At 46.1% G+C, this 21118-nt stretch overlaps 1 protein-coding gene across 2 annotated transcripts in view; it reads right to left on the reverse strand.

The window, feature by feature from the left end:
* The window catches only part of Abcc12 (ATP binding cassette subfamily C member 12), an 80978-nt gene extending 64882 nt beyond the window's left edge, over positions 1–16096 (reverse strand). For both annotated transcript variants that reach the window (XM_012950214.2, XM_045136603.1), the window contains exons 1-8: positions 15978–16096; positions 12829–12984; positions 10573–10720; positions 10037–10270; positions 7730–7903; positions 7136–7283; positions 4825–4973; positions 1884–1991 (exon numbers count right to left, since the gene is read on the reverse strand). In XM_012950214.2, the coding sequence (XP_012805668.2) occupies positions 1884–1991; positions 4825–4973; positions 7136–7283; positions 7730–7903; positions 10037–10270; positions 10573–10720; positions 12829–12984; positions 15978–16096 (1236 nt within the window). The remainder of the gene's footprint in view (positions 1–1883; positions 1992–4824; positions 4974–7135; positions 7284–7729; positions 7904–10036; positions 10271–10572; positions 10721–12828; positions 12985–15977) is intronic.
* Between the last annotated feature and the right edge of the window lie 5022 nt (positions 16097–21118).

The raw sequence follows: 21118 nt of genomic DNA on the forward strand, positions 1-21118 counted from the left end.
AACATTAAATGGGCAGACATCATCCATTTATAAGAATTCTCCTAATATATCTTCTAATGACCTCAAATCACAATCTTCCATTTCTACCTATGGTATTCAGGACTGCCCAGAAACTATTCCCCTAGGAGAAGCTGGAGCAGAAATAGTCTTCGGACTCAAACTATCTGGGACAGATGCCTTTTAACCTGAGACCTATGTAGGTCACCCACATTGGAGAATGCTGGCCCAGCTGTATTTCACAGTTGTTTCCAAGACCGTCTTGCCAGACTTCGGGAGATGGGCTTCACTGGGTGACAGGGATGTATATGAAATCAAGCTTGTGTACTGAGGCCTTGCTATGCCCACAACTCAGCAAAACATTCTCAGGTACCTAACTGGCACAAGGCATGGTTCGGGGCAAACAGCAGAAAAGCAAATATAATATAATGCAAATAATAAGGTGCTGCTCTTGTCCTTGAAGAGATTGCCTGGGAGGAGATAGAAGCGAGCACAAATCATTGAAGGGTGACAAGGACAAGGCACTGTAGTTGTCAGAGAAGAAACACCTGACTGCCCACCTTAGAGGTCTGTGTGGCTGGCCGCTTGAGCTGTGCAGTGCAAAGATGAGGAGGAGGAGAGAGTGAGGGTGTGGGAGTGGAGGGCACAGCAGGGCACACATGAGAAGGCATGCCAAGTTTCTGGCAGGTGGGGAGGTGGAGTGGGGGGACAGGAAATAAGTTATCGAGTATTGCTGAGTCACACAGCTCAAGAGTGGGAAATGAGGAGCCACTTATGCAGGCTCAAGTTCAGTCCTGGAGGGAACACAAGCTCATGGATTCTGGTGGCCATATCAATACTTTAGCAGATGTTTAGGAGTTGAGTGCAATATGCATTTGAGGAGGAGCATGTTGGAAAAGAGGGGCTGGTTTCTAAATCACGGTGCTGGTTGGGATGTGGAATGGCAGAGGCCCTAAATGAGAGTGATGTCAACAGGGACACGGTGAGGTTGAGGATTAGAGAGCTAGCATCCTTCCTCTGGTCTAAGAACACCTTGGATTGTTCTCAGGCACAATGTGTCCTGTGACTGTTATGCTGTTGGTTCTGTTTAGAAGGGCCCTTTCCAGTCCAATCTTATGATAATACCTCTTAAAATGAGAGGATATAGTGATCAGGAGGCTCAAAACTGGGATTTAGATAGGTTGTGAGAAAAAAAAAAAAATGGATGCAGGAACCAAAGATGCTTAAGATGGCTTCTGAATTCCATAGCTACCTGAAATGGCACTCTGTTGACAAGTATACCCTTCTCCTTTTCCTGTCTTTACCTCAAAACCATGTCACTGGCCATTCTTGCATGTCACTTAAATCTTTACTATGTATATAAACTATCAGAACATCTATCCTGTGCTAGAATGGGAGCTCTTAAGGAAAAAGATTCTTCCTTTCTTATATCTGCTTTCCCAACATACCTTGGATACAGGAGATGCACAAGTCTTTGATGGATAAATAGAATGACTCAGTGATAACCGTGGGGGGAGTGCCCATCACCATAACCTTTGCAGGATAAACTAAGAAAAAAAGGGTGTACAGCTCTGTACAAAGCCAGCGCCACTGCCAGGACAACTTCAGACTCGTGGCTTGGATCAACAGTGGAGGTTGCACACACCGGCTCCGCACACAAAGACTATCCACTTTTCCCACCAGGTGAGACCTCCTGCAAAACCCTGGCTGTTCTCCTTTCCCCGTGCACACCAACTTCCCCGATTCAGCGTGCAGAATGCTGCCCCCATGTCCACTCAGCATCTCAATGGACCCCGCCCACCAGGGGATCCACAGCATCCTCGAGTCTGGGCATTTTCCCACCCAGAAATGAGATCTCCTCCCTACTCACCCAGTGTTAGCTATACCTTCATTCTCCTTAGAGAGACACTGGCTTCGGCCATTGCTTTGACCGAGAAAGGCAAGATTGCAATTGAAAACTTCATTACATTAAACATGGCAATCACACTAAATGCCTGAAGAATAAAAGAGAGGAGTGAGGTTTTTAGGATTGCAAGTTGCCTTAGCCCTAACACATTCTATCCCTGGGGGGTGGGGGGGTTAAACTTACTGACATAAGAAACAGTGGCACAGTTGGGATTCACAGAGGAACATTTTTTCATTTCATGGCTCAGAAACTATGGGTTGGTAAATTAAGGACAATGGCATCATAATCTACTTAACATTTTGAGTTTCTTTAAAATGGTAGGAAATGGGCTGGAGAGATGGCTTAGTGGTTAAGCGCTTGCCTGTGAAGCCTAAGGACCCCGGTTCGAGGCTCAGTTCCCCAGGTCCCACGTTAGCCAGATGCACAAAGGGGCGCATGTGTCTGGAGTTTGTTTGCAGAGGCTGGAAGCCCTGGCGCGCCCATTCTCTCTTTCTCCCTCTATCTGTCTTTCTCTCTGTCTGTCGCACTCAAATAAATAAATAAATAATTTAAAAAAATAAATAAATAAATAAAATGGTAGGAAATGTATTTATCTCTTTGTCTCTACTGATCTAAGAGTGACATTCTCCAAGGCAGACTCTTGAGGGAATGACTTCAGAAATACCTACCCATGTCCATCTTTATTCAGACCTTGAACACTCATCCGAAGCCATCTGCACTGTTTGCTTGCTCACCTTCCACTTTTGGCTTGTGGGGGGCATCTGCTCCCTCTCCAGAGTCACTGGCTTTGGGGGTTTTCTCACTACCCTACCTATATAGTGGGCAAACTGGACAGCCTAAGTGAGGATAAGCTTGCTCCTGCCTGCTGACACCCTCGGGGGACACGACCTTCCCTTGGGCTTCATCTTCTCATGTGCCCAGCCTCTTTCTAGCCCAGCTAAGAAACTACTAACACAGCTTCCTCCAAAATATCTTGAGTGATGCTGTCTGCTATAGAACGGGCCCTGGGGACAGACTCTGGGCTTCAGCAAGTCTAGATGCTCTATAAAGAGCATGACAAAGGCGGACGTCCCAGCACTCAGGAAGAGGTAGGAGGATCACTATGAGTTCAAGACCAGCCTAAAACTAGAGAGTACCTGAACCTCCCCCCCCCACAAAAGAAGAGCATGACAAAAAGGTGCTCCTATTATGTCTGCTCTAAATATGCTCCCAAAAGGAACTCAACTCTCTCAGGTTTTAAAGAGTTACTTTGGCTCAGGAATCCCAGATCTTGGCTGATGGGGCCCATGCTCTTGGAGATTGACCCCTGCTCCCCAGCTGCCATGGCCCCAGCAGAGGAGGAGGATGAAAAGGAATTGGAATCCACAGAAATAAGAGCATTGTGATTAGGGGGATTTGATCTGGGCCAGCTTTCTTCTAAACTGTCACGTCAGAGACTATTAACCACATTTGGATTCAAAATGACTTGTTTGATGTGCTGTTGCTGGAGGGGGAGAAAAAAACATATTGATGCTCACGATTGTCAAAAGCAGTCACAATAATTGGGCACTATCCTGCTCAGGCTTCAGTCCATTATTGCTATTTGTTCGAGCTTGCTTCTGGCTGAGTGTTTTATCCCAGCAACAAAAAGGTAACTGCTATACTTTTTGTTGGCTTTCTTCCAAGTACTTGTCCTACGGATGCTTGGTTTATTATCTTAGCCAGATTTTCTTTCTTCATTTAAGCCAAGAGCCATTTTCCCTGTAGTTCAGTATTTCTTTACCTTTTAATGCTCAAGTCCATCGTAAAAAGCACATATAACTGACATTCACCCCAAGGCCCCCTTGGACACTTCCACCTGCGCCTGCCTGGCCTGAGCATGAAGCGGGCAACACTGATGGATACATAAGGGAAATAGGACCTCCAGTCCTCACACCTGCCCTGACAGAACTGTTAACTCCCTGTTCACTGATCATAACGCCAAGACCGGGCATGTTCAGTGGTTTTTCCCTAAGTGAAAGCTAGGAAGGAGGAAAGCTAGGAGTTAAACAAGGCAGACCTGGATCCCAAGCTAGGGAAGGGCCCTCACTCCAACCCTGGCCCCAATACCTCTGATTTCTCCCCCTGAGAACATAATCTCGTGTTTTCCTGCATGTTGTACACAGGATGGAAACAAAAAATGTATAGGTTGCTAGAGAGATGGCTCAGCAGTTAAAGCACTTGGCTCCAGAGCCTAACCTGAGTTCAGTTCCCCAGGACCCACATAAGCCAGATGCACAAAGTGGCACATGTATCTGGAGTTCATTTGCAGTAGCTGGAGGCTGTACTGCACCCATATTCACTCAATCTCTCTCTCTCTCTCTCTCTTCCCTTGCAGAAAAAAATAAACAAAAAACTAAACTTCTTTTAAAAATCATGTAGGTGTTCTCTTGATTTCAGTTTCTCTCCCACCAAGTGTACAATTGTGTTCCATTGTTAACAACCATCCCTGCCCTGTGCAAACTGGCTAAGAGTCATTGGCAAGTTCCCTCAAGCCCTTTGTGAGCCCAAGGACTCATTTAAAAGTTGAGATATTCGGAAGGCAGAGGTAGGAAGATCATGGTGAGTTCAAGGCCACCCTGAGACTACATAGTGAATTCCAGGTCAGCCTGGGCTAGAGTGAGACCCTACCTCAAAAAACCAAATAAAATAAAAGTTGAGATGAAGGTGAGGTATAATTCAGTGGTTCGGCATTAGCCTAAAAGGTACAAGGCCCTGAGCTCCATTCCCCAGTCCCACAAAACAGGCTAGATTAATTAACTAAATGGGTAAAAGTTAGAGCCATAGTCTGGCATCATTTGGTGAACTGTAATTAAGAGTTCTGATGCCAGGTGGGAAACAGTAGGAGGGACTTCGCACTTGGGCCATGCCAGGGACAGGGTACAAGAGTGGCCTGCTCTTACCACAGGGGCAGTGAGATTGCGTTTCAGTAAGATGTGGCAGGTGAACGTTGACACGATGGCCATGGTGGACACTATGGGAGCCAGGGCCGAGTTCCCACTTTGGACATAGCCAGCTTTCTGCAATAATTTCTTTTCCCTCTTTCGTATATCTGTGAAATAAAAAAACAGTCGGATGTGGTCTTATTTTGCATGTCACGTACTAATGTTAAGATGTATTGCTCCTGCTTGATCCTTCTCCATATGAAGGTTAACAGTTAAACCCTCAAAACTGAAGGTCTGGACCCTCCAAAAGTACTGAGACCCTAGGGCATAAACCCAGCAGTACCAGAGCTCAGTAGAATACACCACTGGGGCATATCGATCCCTTTCAAGGCCTTATATGTGTGGAGTTATAAACAAGATACCTTCAGGGACCCGGCAAGGACTGTAACTGGCAGAAGCTGGCACAGGGTTACAAGGGTGTGGAACACAACAGAACAGAGAGAACAGAGAGCCACATGCTGAGCTCCAGAAAGCCTAGTATGACCAGGCCTGCAACCACCCAGAAGTCTGTATTCAGACTTTTTTTTGTGCCAGCTCCCTCCATAGACTGGGAACCCAAGGTCACCACGGACATCTAGCAGAGGCAATAGCAAGTTCAAAGATCCTGAGGCACAAAGGAACATGGCGTACTGCTTTAGAAACAGACAGAGGTTCTCATGGCAGAACAAGAGTCAGTGCAGGTTACAGTAAAATGTAATGAGGTCATAAGGAGTCACAGTGGGGGTGGGGGCCGATCATGTGGTACCTAACGAGTCAAGTGAAGGAGTTTGAGTTTCAGTCAAAAGATCTAAATTTGAATAATCTAGGTGTGATGAGAGAGTCAGGCATGGTGACCCAATGCCTATAATCCCTGCACTCAGGAGGCTGAGGAAAGAAGATCACTGTGAGTTTGAGGGCAGCCTGGAACAACAATCAGTTCCAGGCTGGCCTGGGCCACCTCCAAACAAAACAAAACAAAGAAAGCACTGAAGATTTTCCAGCAGAGGCAGATTCCAGTTGGTCTCTTTAGGGCGTGATAGGTTGTAGCTGGGACAGGGAAGGAAGGGCCACTACCCCCTCTTGCATAGGCCTTGAGAGAAGCCTGGCCGGGGCAGGGAGGGGTGGCGGTGGGATGGAGAGAAGCGCGGGGGTTCAGCATCGGTGCTGGAGCTAGAACACGCACACTTGGGCCTATTTTTGAGCTTGGCTCTGTGATCTTCCCTAATCTGAAAAGTAGAGCTACCTTTTCCTAGCTACTTGCAGAGCTCCCAGGGTCTGCACATAGTAGGGATGTGATACATAGTCACTGAATTAAACTGACTTAAGTTCCACTAAGTCCACTTATTAAGTCCAATGGAATCAGGATTATTCAGATCAAATTAAGTTGTCCGCAAGCGAGTTCAGACTGTGAAGAAGTGTCTCTGAGGTAGTGCCACAGGGCTGCGGGGCACACCCCTCAGCAAGCAGGGCAGCAGACTTTGAGGGGGGAAAGAGGAGTATGGTTTTGTTTTGGTTTTGACATGGGGTTTTACTACATAGCCCTGGCTGGAACTTGCCATCCTCCTGCCTCAGGATCCTGGGAGCTGTAATTACACGCAGTGCCACCACTGACAGGAGCAGGTGCTTCATGAAGTACCCCTAAAGTCAGACACATGGCTCTGGCTTGATTATGTGCTAGAGCCGGAGCCTAAGGGCAGATCCGAATGCTGAGAGTCACAGTGAACTCCGGCCATTGGCTAGCCAACCACCAGCAGCCATGTCAGCAATGGGTGCAAATGTCCCTGAAATTAAGATTTGCATTTAGATTTGACTCAAATGGTTTTGAAGATAACCTTTAAAAACCAAAAACCTACAAATGCATCCTCATATCTACCCAAGGAATGTTGTTGAGTCAGTGGCTATTCAAACACAATGAAGCTACAGCCAGCAAGGTGGAGAAAGAGATAAAGAGAGGATGAGAAAGAAAGGTGTGAAGTCAAGGAAATAGCCTAAAGACAGCTCCTTCATTTTCCCAGTGTGTTCAGGGATTATTTTTGTAAAGGCTGCCTGGCCAGCACCAGACTGCTTGTGCCCCAGTAAAGACCGAACCATATGTCGCTCACCCTTGGGCTCATCACAACAGATGCCGCGCTCTGTTACAAAATCATTGTCGCAACCCTTGGAAAAATCCTCTGACCTGCAGAACACCTCAGGCAGTCTCCTCAGCTGCCTTCTGCAAGGCCTGGCCCCTCGAACCTTAAGAGCACATGCTACCCACGTAAGTGGTTTGTAAGGAGACGCGTTGACATACCTTGAATGGCATTTATGAAAGATTTCTCCCAAGCGTACATTTTAATCAGCTTGATGCAGGTCAGAAACTCGTTCATGGTCTGAACACGCTTGTCTGTCACAGAAATTGCTGATCTTCGGAAAGCTGAATTGAGTTTGGCCATAAACACCTGAAATCGAGGTACAAGCACTGTATTCAAGAAGAATCGCTCCGCTGAGAGTGTCTTAACCATCCAGGAATCAGAACACAAGCGCCAGCTTGGAGAAAGTTCTAAAGGCACTTGGCTGAGCATCCCGGTTGAATCCTTCCCTTAAGCTGGTGGCAGCTGCTCTGACCTGGGGGAAACCACTGGGTAACAGGCAGGTGATATCATGAAGTGCCAAGATACAAGGGGTGACAGGGACTTTGGCAAATGCACAGGCAGGCCTCCCACCCCACAAACTGCTCAAACTCAAGCTCTTAGGAAATTACCTATGAGTTGGGCTTTAAGTGGACAACCTTGAAATGAAGCGCTCAACACAGTGAAAGTGTGTGTGTGTGTGTGTGTGTGTGTGTGTGTGTGTGTGCTGCGTGCAAACACCAACCACTTCCAATTGCACAGCCATGCATCGTTACCTGAATGGGGATGAATATGATATATATGGATATCCCGATGAGAGCTGTGTACCCCAGAATGAAAAAGGCGTACACTGCACAAACGATCATGAGGATGGGGATGGTGGCTGGCAAGGGACAAAACAAGGCAGCCTCAAACAAGGAATAGCTATCACTTGATAGGATGTTGAGCACCTAAAAAGAAAGCACATGGATTCAGGCTTGGGACACTTCATTAAAGGTTTCCCAGTTAGCTACTGAGGACTAGCAAAGGGGCAACATGATGAGCTGTGTGGCCTTACTCTGACTTTGGAGGGCCAGCCACTTAGAAATGAGGATACCAAGCCAGGCGTGGTGTCACACACCTTTAATCTCAGCACTTGGGAGGCAGAGGTAGGAGGATTGCTGTGAGTTGGAGGCCAGCCTGAGACTCCATAATGAATTCCAGGTCAGCCTGGACTAGAGTGAGACCTTACCTCAAAAAAACAAAACAAAACAACAAAAAAGAAAGAAAGAAAGAAAGAAAGAAAGAAAGAAAGAAAGAAAGAAAGAAAGAAAGAAAGGAAGGATACCAAAGGGGGAAAAAACCCACAAAGAACGACTGTACTGTCCAGGAATGTGCTGGAGACCTGTTTCTGCCTGGTCCTTCTTCCTTATTAATACAACTCTGCTTCATTCAGGGCAGGAACATGGCCAGCTCAAAGGCTTGAGAGACTAAGGTGGAAAAATCTTGAGTTCTCGGCCAGTCAGGGCTCCATAGTGAGACCCTATATCCAAAACTCCAAGGAGGAGATGTAAAGGGAATGGAAAATTGTGGTACTTGGAATATGTAGCCCGATAGACTAGGGTATTTTATTAAAACTGAGCTTATGACATGAGCCCCCAGCAGGCACAGCCCTGCTTTAGGAAGCATGTCATGGGGTGGGGATGGTACTGGAGTCCAGCCCTAAGGTGTGTGTGGGGATGGATCTTGAGTCCAGCCCCAAAGTGTATGGAGCGCAGTTTAACTCTGGCAGATTTTATGGTGCTGGCTATTGGGTGATGCCTCTGTGCTATGATCTATGGAAATGACCCAGCTTCTTCCACCAGTGATGGTGTTCCTTGGGAATTTATTTGCAAGCCTAAAATAAATCCCTACCTCCCTCTGGTTAGATATTTGTCCCAGCAACATGAAGGTGACTACAACAGAAATAAAGGAGTAGGAAAGGAAAGGGTAGGAGGAAGAGGAGGAGGAGACTCTGACTCCTTTGTGGAAGGAGTGTGGCATGACTGTGTGATGGGCAGTGATAAGTACAAGAGAGTGTAACATGGGACATGGGGGCGAATGCTGAACTTAGAAGACACACACGTTCCTTTTGTTTTGCTCTCTTTCCTCCCACCGTCCAGCAACCATCCTGAGCCACTTAGTGAGACACGTGATAGGACAACGATGAAGAAAGAGAAAGGTCTTTGCTTTGTTTGGTCCAATCTTGTCCTGGGTTCTCCGTCCCATGCAGAATCCACTCATTATTAACGTAAGATACCTTGAGTAGGCGGAAAGAGCCACTGTAGGACAGAAGCCAGCCCTTTTACCTCACATCGTGTGGGCTTCCCTTGACTGGGGAATTCTTCCTGAATAAGCAGCAAGGATTTTATTGCTAAGGATTAAGGGCTTAAGAAAATGTCAACTCTGAAGTGCAGCAGGCATATGGTTTATATTATGGTTTTTATTTTTGCAAGTGGTAACAGGGCATTACTATGTAGCTCAGACTGGCTTCCACTTTCTGGCCTCCTAGGCTCCATCTTCTCACCACCACGCCCAGCTAGTCCATTAGTTTTTTGTTGTTTTTTTTTGGGGGGGGGGCTGCTTTATTTGGTTTTTTGGGTTTTCGAGATAGGGGCTCACTCTAGCTCAGGCTGACCTGGAATTCACTGTATTGTCTCAGGTTGGCTTTGAACTCACGGCAATCCTCCTACCTCTGCCTCCTGAGTGCTGGGATTAAAGGCGTGCGCCACCACGCGCTGCCCCATTAGTTTTCTTAAACACCTATAGTGTTCTGTGTAGTGCCTCAGTGTCCCCACTAACAAACAAAGAAGGGATTCGATAACATCACCCACCCCTGAACCCCTGGTCCAGCTGAAGCCTCTCAAGTTTCCCAACTCAGACAGAGCTGTCTTCTCTCTGAAACCCTCTTGTGCTTTGAGTCTCCGCTGCCTTTCTTAGCAGGGAACCCGATGGTCAGGAGAACAAGCCAAGGGAGGCCGGTGCCCCACAAAGGAAGCACATCTTACATATTAAAAAAAAAAACAATATTAATTTTCTTAACTTAGACTTCTGGACCAGCTTACCTCGCCCGCAGAGATGTGAGTCAAAGTCCTGAAGGACAGCAGGTTTTCAAAAACCAGGGTGGAGAGAGCCACCTTCAACCGTATCGCCGTGCGGTAGTTTATGGCCCAGGCAAGGGCCCAGAAGAGGACTTTGGTAAACTCGGTGCCAAAAAGGGCCAGGCACAGGCTGATGCCGACCCAGACTTTGCTAGAGAGACTGGTAATGTGGTGGAGGATTTGGTGAATGAGAATCGTCTGCAAAACAGCGCAGTGGAGAGAGAAGGGAGGACCATGGGGGTGGAGGTTGGCACAGGAGGCCTCAGCTCATGTCAGCTAGCTGACTTTATGAGGCAAACTTTTTAATTAATCCCAGCAGCTGCTGCTGAGCCTGACAAGGGTTGTCTTTATGAAAACTCGCCCCCCTGAGGTGCACACAGATAAAGACAACGTACTAAGCCCACCAGCTCGTAGACAAAGCTACTCGTGACGCGTCTTGCCTGGCTGGGAGGACACAGGGAAGGAGGCAGAGGTCCACCACCCCGTGCCACCCCACTCACCGGCCCTATGGCTGCCATGACGATGCACAGGATGTTGGCCACAATATCCATGAGAACACGCGTCCTCTGGAATTTCCAGACCACGCGGCCCAGAGAGGCCTTCTCGGGGCCTACCTTTTCAATCTCTTCATCCCACAGGACTTGAAATCTGTAATCAAGGAAAAGGAAAGGGCGAAATTCCCACCTACTGTGCAGCTGCTTTGGCAGACAACCTTTGTTAAGAGTGCATGCCATAGGGCTGGACCCCGGCATGCAGTGGCGCCTTTGGGCCAACAGCATTCATCACCTTGCTTTTCTCTCTTGGCAGGTGGAATACTGGAGGGGCGAGAGGCAATAGCTAGCCAGAAACAGGTGCACAGGGGCACGTCCCAGACCTTTGCTTCCTCTGCCTCCCGGCTATAATATTTCTGCCGTGAAAAGATGGGGACAACTGAAAAGACAGGAGGAAACTCTTCTCTGGGGAAAAGAAAATTATGCCTTTCGCCCGGCATGGTAGTATATTCACCTAAGAAGCTGAGGCAGGAGGGTTTCAAGTTCAAGGCCAGTCTGGGCTACATAGCAAGATGCTGTTTCCAAAAAAAGAAAAACAAACAACAACAATCTCTGAAGTTTATTTGCATCAGCTAGAGGCCTTTGTGTGCCCATTCTCTCTCTCTTTCTCTCGCTCAATTAAATAAATATTTTGTAAAAGAAGATCTAAAAGCAGTGTGGCAGGGATATGACATGCGAAGCACAGAACACCAGCAGGCAAGACTGACCTCATGAGCCTCAGGAAGGAACTGAGATGACATTCCAAAAGCAAGGGAAGCCATTGCAGGTCTTTTATTGTTAAATAGTTTTATTTGTTTAGTTGCAAGCGGAGGGAAATAGGACAATTTCCAGAATAAAGGGGTGCAGAAGTTCACCTGGCTTAAGACACTCTAGGCCACCGGAACCAGCATTCAATACAGCTGTTAGAATGTATTTAATGCCTTTGTTCAGATGTGAGCATGTCTTTATAAACTTTCAACTGAAGCAAGGTGATCACTAGTTCCAGTGTTTTCGTTTCCATCTAAATAGCCCGTGAGTAGAGAGATGGGGGAGGCCATATTGCTATTTCCATATTTCCATGCAGACATTGGCAGCGCAGGGCATGTTTATTCAGAGGAAGAAAGTTTGGGCTGGAAATATGGCTTAGCGGTTAAGGTACAGGGACCCAGGTTTGATTCCCCAGGACCCACATAAGCCATATACACAAGGTGGCACATGTGTCTGGAGTTCATTTGCAGTGGCTAAAAGGCCTGGCATGCCCATTCTCTCTCTCTCTGCCTCTCTCTCTCTCTCTCTCTCTCTCTCTCTCTCTCTGTCTCTGTCTCGCACATAAATAAAGATTAAAAAATTTAAAAGAAAAAGAAAGTTCTGGGCAGGGCTATAATTACTTGAGAAGGGCATATAATGAAGAGCTTTTGGCAGGGTATATGCCAACACTTGAATGGGCAGAAGTACTAGGATCATGTATTCAAGGCCAGCCTGGACACAGTCAAACTGTCTCAAAACAACAACAACAAAAAAAAAAAAAAAAAAGAGGACACAATATGTTAGCCATGTCTGCCCCTAAGCATGGGAGCCAACATTTTCCTAATAAACTTAAATTAGACTATATCGATGACATTTTCATAAGTCAAGATTGGCAAACATGGGTAGTTTATACTACAGAAGTATGATTGTGATTTGTTTTTGTAAGTGAGGCAAGAAGTGATGCCTAGAGCTGCTCACGACAGCCCAAGTGTGGCCTGACGGGCACAGACCAAGGGGAACTCACAAATGCCTGTGCACATTGCTACTTCTACCAGGGCTCCTCAGAGCCCAGCTTCAGGCTTCCTGTCTTCCAACCCCTCTTCTGCCCAAGCTCTGCCCAGTCCACAACTTCTCCAGAGACTGCACCAAGGAGTTGGAGGCAGTCCAGCCCAAGTTTCAGTGGGCAGCCACGGAAAAGGGTCACCAGCACCCCTTGGTGTCAATTCCCACGGCAGGAAGCACAGCACACAAAAGGATACTCAGGCTGGCGCACGCCTTCAATCCCAGCACTCTGGAGGCAGAGGTAGGAAGATCACTGTGATTTCAAGGCCACCCTGAGACTACATAGTGAATGCCAGGTCAGCCTGAGCTAGAGTGAGACCCTACCTTGAAAAACCAAAGGAAAAAAAAACAGGACACTCAGAACTCCTTGCTAGGGTGAGGGTCCACTCCCCACATGACCCAAGCAAACCCCAGTACCTCCTGGTGTTGATGTCAGATGAGTCATAGGGCGATAGTGGAGGCAGGCTGTCCACCGTCAGTGTGTTCCTGTAGCTTTGGACCATTATTGGCGTGAGCCAAGAAAACGTGGCAAAGGAGAACAGCCCAGCGTCGTCCACCGGGTTGGATGCCAACCTACAGCAAATGACTCGTTCAGGGTTCCTGGGTGTTGGGCCCATTGCTCTCACCCCTGGCTCAAACCCATGATCACAGTCCTTGGGTGCAGGGGTGTGCTCAGGCCAGCTTGTTGCTCACGAGAGCCGACTGGCAAACTTTCAGGAATTTTGCAAGTCAATTGTTAAACACAGCCCATCTTCAAAATTAAGTTATGCAGATATAAGTAAATTATCCTAGAACCAAAAGTAACCATACTCAAAACTCACCACTTCCTACCTCTTTTACTATTTTTAGTTATAACTTTGAACACTTTAGATACATTTTTAGGGCTGGCAAGATGGCTTGGTGGTTAAGGTGCTTGTCTGAAAAGCCTAAGGACCCAAGTTCAATTCCCCAGTACCCACCTAATGCCAGATTACAAGGTGGCATATGCATCTGGAGTTCGTTTGCAGTGGCTGGAGGCCCTGGTGCACCCATTCTCTCCCTCCCTCTCTCCCTCTCCCTCTCTCTCTCTCTCTCTCTCTCTCTCTCCCATATTTTTAAATATTTTAAAAAATACTTTTTATTTGTGTGTGTGTGTGTGTGTATGGGCACACCAGAGTTTCTGCCACTGCAAAACGAATGCCCATTTGGGCTTTACATGGGTAGCTAGGGAGTTGAACCAAGGATATCAGACCTTGCAAACAAGTGCCTTTAACTGCTGAGCCATTGCTCCAGCCCTGCATTTTGTTTTTAAATGTAGGCTAATAGGAACATGGTAAAATATTAGCCTACATTTAAAAACAAAATGCAAGGCTGGAGAGATGACTCAGCACTTAAAGGTACTTGTTTGCATAGCCTGACTACCTGGGTTCAATTCCCCAGTATCCATGTAAAGCCAGACACACAAACTGCTACATGTGTCTGGAGTTCATATGCAGGAGCAGGAAGCCCTGGTCTGCCCATACACTCTCCCTCTCTCAGATAAATAAATATGTAAAAAATCAAATCAAATCATGTTTTGTGCATGGTCCTTACACAGGGGTCACTAATCTCTTTATGGTTCCAATTGTAGTAAACATTCTACAAAATCAAGCACTTAGGTTACTGTCACTTGCCCTCTGGAATTTACTTTCACCTATTTATCATCTTCATGGTAGAAACACACCTCAGCTACTATGCATCTTTCCAGTCAGCGGCATTGTGCTGACAGCCTGAATTTGGCCATAGTGTGGAAAATTGATAAACACTATAAGCTAATAATTTTTTCGTGAGCTGGTTGCTGAATGTTTTCCCTATCCTGGAACTTCATAACCTCTCGTGGGAAAGAAGACACCTGCTACTTTTGACACGTGAGGAAACTGAGGTGTATTACCCGACCATTAGGGGAGTTAAGTGAACGGGTTTTGCCATCAGAAGATTGGGAAAGCCTGAGCAGTGGAGTGAAATATAATACACTGCAAGGTCACACCTGTGAGCCTGGAAGTAAGGATACATGAGCTCCTATCCTGGAGTTTAAAAGTAACCCAAGGACTAGGGAGATGGCTCAGCGGGTAAGAGTGCTTGCCACACAAGCTCCGAGAGGGCCTGATTTGCCCTCAATTTGATCCCCAGCACCCAGATAAAAAGCTAGGTGTAGCCATGCACACCTGTAATCCCAGTCCTTTGGGGAGTGAATATAGGCAAATCACTGCAGCTCATCGTTCAGCCAGTTTGACCAAAAATAGCAGCTCTGGGTTCAGTGAGAGGCTGTCTGAAGCAAACACTCAGATGAAGAAAACCCGACTTCTGTGGCCTCCACATGCGTGGCCTATCTAGACACACATTCACATGTATGCACCACGCTACACCACATCACACATACTACTACACGCAGTAAGCCGTGCGCTTTCCCCATCTGTCCATTTGTGTCCTACCCTTGACGTGACCTTATATTTCATTCCAGCAAGGGGTAGAGTGTGTTTCCCTACACCCAATTTTTTAGATATTTATGTATTTATTTGAAAAACAGAGAAAGAATGAATAAGAATGGGCACAGCAGGGTCTATGCTGCTGCAAACAGCTTCCAGACACATGTGCCACTTTGTGCATCTGGGTACTGGGGGACTGAACCAGGGGCAGCCGGGCTTTGCAAACAAGCGCATTAAACCACTGAGCCATCTCTGCAGCCCCCGCCACATATACCTTGATTCTGAGCTGGGACGCGGCTTGCCCTGGTCAGCATCATGCCACAAAAGCACTGTTCTGGTGTGGCTGCAAGTCTCAAGATAGACTACCCGTGTCCACCCATTCTCTTGCATGCTTGAGCCGTATGCCTGTGTGATCGGTCCAAGCCGGCCTAAGCAACTACATGGCCTCGTGGTCTCCATTGCCCCAGCCAACCCCCAGAAGCACAGCCAAGTTTACATAGCAACACATGCCTGAGCGAGTCTGGTCAAGGCGAAAGCTCAAAACATCTCAGCCCAGTTGCTTTATGTTACAGGGCAACCCACAAAATCGCAAGCTGAGTGGCAATTACTTTAAGCCAGTAATTGGTGAAACAGTTTGCTTAAAAAGTGAAGGCCAGCTATTGAACTGTAAGCAAGTGACTTAACCTCCCTTCTTCAGTTTCTTTCCTGTCGGCTAGTCACAGTACCTCAGGAGTGGGTGTAAAGACTGAAGGAGAGGCTGGGTGTGGGGCACACCCCTGTTCTCCTCAGCACACTTAGGAAGCTGAGGCCGGAGGATCCTGAGTTCCAGGGCAGCAAGATCTTCTCTCAGAAATCCAAAACAAAACAAAAGTGAATGAGATGTTTTATAAGGCACTTGGACAGTGTGGGAATAAGGAAAGTTCTTCTATAACATTAACTATCATCTCCCCCTCACCAACAGCAAGAGGCGGCAAGAAATCAGTGGTGAATAAATGAATGAATGGAAAAATAAAAGCACAAACATACAAAGTAGCACATGGGGCATAGAGGAGGCAGTACCAGATGGGCTAGAAACCATCCTTGGGGGTCCTCCTTTGCCCTTCGACCCTTCCCCTGACTTACCTTGCGCAGGGCCGCACCGGAATCATGGTTCTCAGGCTATGGTTATATTTCTCTGTAAAGGTTCTCCGATGGCCTGGCTGGTCCAAGTTCGAAATAAGGTAAGGACCTTCGCCCACCATCCTGATGGCACTCCAGAGCCCTGAGCTCTTGTCCTTAGGATAATTTGATGCTGTGGAGAAAGATGGGGAAGGTCCACTGAGAAATGAAACTGTCGGAAAAAAGAGTTAGGAGCCCCTGCTGCACCCTAAATGTCTTCCTTTGTTTTGAATCATTGCGCCTGGTTTCACCAGTTAGCCTCCACATTTAGGAGTGGGTGTGGCAGAGCCCCATCACAACCCTTACCTCTACAATGAAACCTCCTTTATTGAGCAAGGGCATTCCATTCCCCTCCTGCTCCCATGTTGGATTTGGCTAGGGGCCAAGAACCCTTCTGTAAAATTTGCTGGGTAACAGCCCATGGTCAAGGCTGAGTCCCAGGCCAGCAAAGAGCCCCACGAAAAAGTTCTTATTTTCTTAGTGTGACCAAGAGAGAGGTTTGTCACACATGTACCCTTTGTTCTTCCAGATCCCTTCCAGGAGCTTGTGCATCCATATCCCCTCGCCCTAGAGATTTGGTAGGCAAAGCACTTCAACAAAGGGTACCCCACAAGCCTAGCCACACCCAGATGGCCTGTATTCCGCCTCACTCCGGTGGCCAGTCCCCCTATAAAAACACACAACTCAGGTGGAGAAGATGTGCTTTGTGTGGTCCCCATTTATGGAGATGCCCCCAGAAAGTTCTTTTCCCTAGGCCCCATGCTTGCTCCATGTTTACATTCTTCTCTCCCCAGATCCTAGAAATAATTTCTTCTTCTTTGCCATTGTGGGGCTTAGGTTTCTATCACTGTCAATCAGAGGCTAAAACTATATTATTACATATACATATGGGTCACTTTCCTGTGAATTCTCTCTGGAGGTTCTCAAGGCTACAAACATTGAATAAAGCATTGCTCACTGAGGTATTAGTAGATAATAACCCATGGGATGGTCAAGCTGGCAGTGCCCTGATGGGGATGGATCGTTTATAAATTCCCATTGTATAGAAGACAAAACAGAGGCAAGGAGAAGGGGAGGCCCCATCTGCACAGAGAATGCCCTGAAAAAAAATCTCATCTCATCTTATACTATAATAGGGGTGCCTCTGAAATGATGCTTTTCCCCTTTCAACAGACTGGAAAAACCAAAACTCCTTTATTGAAATAAGAAAAATCCTCCAAAGTGGAAACTGAAGCATGATTGCCAGGTGGAGAAGGCATATGCTTTATGGGAAAGAGAGCTGCTCAAAATCTCTTCATTCACTTTGCATATATCAATGACATGAATACCACAGACCCTCACCCAGGTTCACAATTCAATCAGAAAATAGAAGTCACCAGGGCAAAAGAAATGGCTCAGCAGTTTAGGCACTTGCCTGAAAAGCCTAAAGGCCCTGGATCAATTTCCCAGTACCCATATTAAGCCAGATGTGATGCACGGAGTGGCACATGCATCTGGAGTTCACTTGCAGCAGCAGGAAGCCCTGGCACCCGTTCTCTCCCCCTACCTTATAAATAAGTAAATAAAGTATTTAATAAATAAATAAAGGAAAACAGAAGTCACCAAAGTTCCTAAACCTGTTGCTAATGTGCACCCCGCCCTCCAAAGTCCTTAGAAAGGACAAATAAGCATTCAATAAGCATATTAAAATGTAAACCATGTGATGGGGAGGTAATATGATGGAGAATGGAATTTCAAAGGGGAAAGTGTGGGGGGGAGGGAGGGAATTACCATGGGATATTTTTTTATAATCATGGAAAATGCTAATAAAAATTAAAAATTAAAATTAAAATAAAATAAAATAAAATGTAAACCACAGGACAGCATAAGTACTAGAAAAAGACACTAAAGGGGGAGTTGAAGCTAAGAAGTCAATCAAAGAAAAAAAAAAACAGGACTTCCGGTTAAGATGGCGGCATAGGTACCACGCCAAAGCAGCCTAGGGGGGAAAAAGACCAAAAAAACTCAGCAAAATACACACTGTTACTAAAAAGTGAGGTGTATAGGAAATTGAAGTGGCAGCAGAGAAGTAGAAGAGTTATAGAGCATCCAGAGCCTGCACAGGCGGGAAAGGCGGCTCCGGCAGCTCGGCCAACCGCCACGGCCGCGGCGCACCAGAAAGCCGCCAGGCTCGGCTCCAGCCGCAGGAAAAGCCAGGTGCGGGAGCTTCCCCTCACACCGCGCTCTCCGCAACTCGGGAAACGTGAGGGGAGAGCGGCAGCGAGCAAAGGAGGAGCAGACCGCGAGGTAGAAGAACGCTTGGAGCAGCGAGACAACCAGAGCAGCTGCAGCTCCCTCCCCTCCCCCACCTCCTGAGCCCAGCTCCGGAAAATAGAGCAGCGGCCCGGGACCCGGCCACGCCAACTTGGGCTGACTGCGGGACCCAAGCAGGAGCAGAGTTCGGCAGCAACATCAGCGGCTCCAGCACCGGTAACAGCGGCCCCAGCAGCAGCAGACCCAGGAGTGGCAGCAGCGGCAGACTCGGCAGAAGCAGCTTCAGGGCGAGCAGCGGCAGTGGACACAGCAGCAGCAGCTTCAGCAGCAGTGGTGGCTCCAGCAGTGGCAGCTACAGCAGCAGCAGAGGCAGCAGCAGCAGCTCAGTTTGCCCGGTAGGAAAAGCAAGTGCCCAGCTCCAGAAATCAGAACAGCAGCCCGACGACCCAGGCAGCAACTTGACTGAGACTAAAATCATCCAAGGTAACTGGGATTGCACCAGGGAAGGGTCTCACTTGGTCACAAGCTGACTTGGATCCCTCAACAGACCAGAAATCTTAACCTCTTTGTTGATAGAGGATCTGGTCGTTATAATAACTACTCTTGCATACATACTTGGGGCTGTTTTTGATTGAATGTGTACAGTGTTTAGTTAAATTTTAGAATCTACCTGTATTTTATTCCACTCAGCCTGCTTAAATACTCCTAAAGCAGGGAAACTCAACCCCTAAGAACATCTTTGTAGATACTCTGAGAGTCTTAAGAGCCACACCTAACACCTTAAGGTCCTACCCTGAAAATACATTACATCAAATCAATTGATACAGCTAAGAATACACAGCTAGCTAGAAAATCCAATCATTAACTTAATCCAAGATGCAAAAATATATACATTATAACACAAGAAACACTAAAAAGCAAGATGATATAAATCCACCTAAAAGTATTAATGCATCAGAAATGTCCTCCAGTGAGAAAGAGTTAGAGGAAATGCCTGAGAAAGAGTTCAAAAGAATGATTATAAATATGTTCAAAGAGGTCAAAGAACACATCAAAACAATCAAAGAAGAAATCAAAGAGGAAATCAAAGAAGATGCAGGACACCAATTTAATGAAATAAAGAAGGCAATACAAGACATAAATAAGGAAATAGAAATAATAAAGAAAAACCAGTCAGAATTACTAGCAATGAAGAACACAGTTAATGAAATAAAAAACTCTGTAGAAAATCTCACCAGTAGGATGGATGAGGGAGAGGACAGAATATCTAAGCTAGAAGACCAGGTGGCAGACCTAATGCAGTCCAACAAAGAGAAAGACAAACTTATAGAAAAGTATGAGTGGGAATTTCAAGATATTCGGGACACTATGAAAAGATCCAATATAAGAATTCAGGGCATAGTAGAAGGAGAAGAACTCCACTCCAGAGGCATAGTAGGTGTCTTCAACAAAATCATAGAAGAAAATTTCCCCCAAATTGGGAAAGAGGTGCCAATGCAGATACAGGAAGCCTTTAGAACCCCAGCCAGACAAAACCCAGAAAGAGCCTCTCCTTGCCATATTATAATCAAACTTCCAAACACACACACCAAAGAAAAAATATTGAAAGCAGTTAGAGAGAAAAATCAAGTTACCTACAAAAGCAAGCCCATCAGGATTACAGCAGATTATTCAACACAAACTTTTAAAGCCAGAAGGGCTTGGAGTGATATATTCCAAGTTCTGAAAGATAACAACTGTCAACCAAGGTTACTTTATCCTGCAAAGTTATCCATTCAAATAGATGGAGAAATAAAGACATTCCATGACAAAAGCAGGTTAAAGGAGTATTTGAAGACAAAACCAGCTCTACAGAAAATACTTGATAGAATCCTCCATGCTGAACAAAAGGAAAAGCACACATATAAGGAACCTAGAAAAAACAAGCAATACTCAAATACTAGTTAACAGAAGAGAGCACAGGTAGAACCAGAAACACACACACACACACACACACAAAAAGGGCAAACACAAATACACACCTTTCAATAATATCTCTTAATATCAATGGCCTCAATGCCCCAACGAAAAGACATAGATTTGCAGACTGGGTTAAAAAGCAGGATCCTACAATTTGTTGTCTCCAAGAAACTCACCTTTCTACAAAGGATAGACATTATCTTAGGGTGAAAGGTTGGAAGACGGTGTTTCAAGCAAATGGGCCTAGAAAACAAGCAGGGGTTGCTATCCTAATATCAGACAGGGTAGACTTTAGTCCGACGTTAGTCAAGAAAGATAAGGAAGGTCACTTTATATTGATTAAGGGCACACTCCAACAGGAGGACATTACAATCCTAAACATATATGCACCTAACATGGGGGCTCCCAAATTCATCAAACAAACACTATTAGAACTAAGGTCACAGATAACACCAAACACAGTGGTGGTGGGTGACACACCCCACTCTCATCAATTGACAGGTCATCCCAGGAAAGAATAAACAGAGAGGCATCTGGACTAAATGAGGTCATAGAAGGAATGGACTTAACAGATATATACAGGACATTTCATCCAAAGGCTGCAGAATATACATTCTTTTCAGCAGTACATGGAACATTCTCTAAAATAGACCATATATTAGGACACAAAGCAAATCTTAACAAATTCAGGAAAGTTGAAATAATTCCTTGCATTCTCTCTAACCACAATGGAATTAAACTACAAATCAGTAGCAAGAAAGGCTATAGAGCATACACAAAATCATGGAAACTAAACAATACACTACTAAATGATGAGTGGGTCAATGAAGAAATCAAAAAGGAAATCAAAAAATTTATAGAGTCAAATGATAATGAGAACAAAACATACCAAA

Source organism: Jaculus jaculus, chromosome 1 (genome assembly GCF_020740685.1).
Source record: "Jaculus jaculus isolate mJacJac1 chromosome 1, mJacJac1.mat.Y.cur, whole genome shotgun sequence".
Taxonomy (NCBI): domain Eukaryota; kingdom Metazoa; phylum Chordata; class Mammalia; order Rodentia; family Dipodidae; genus Jaculus; species Jaculus jaculus.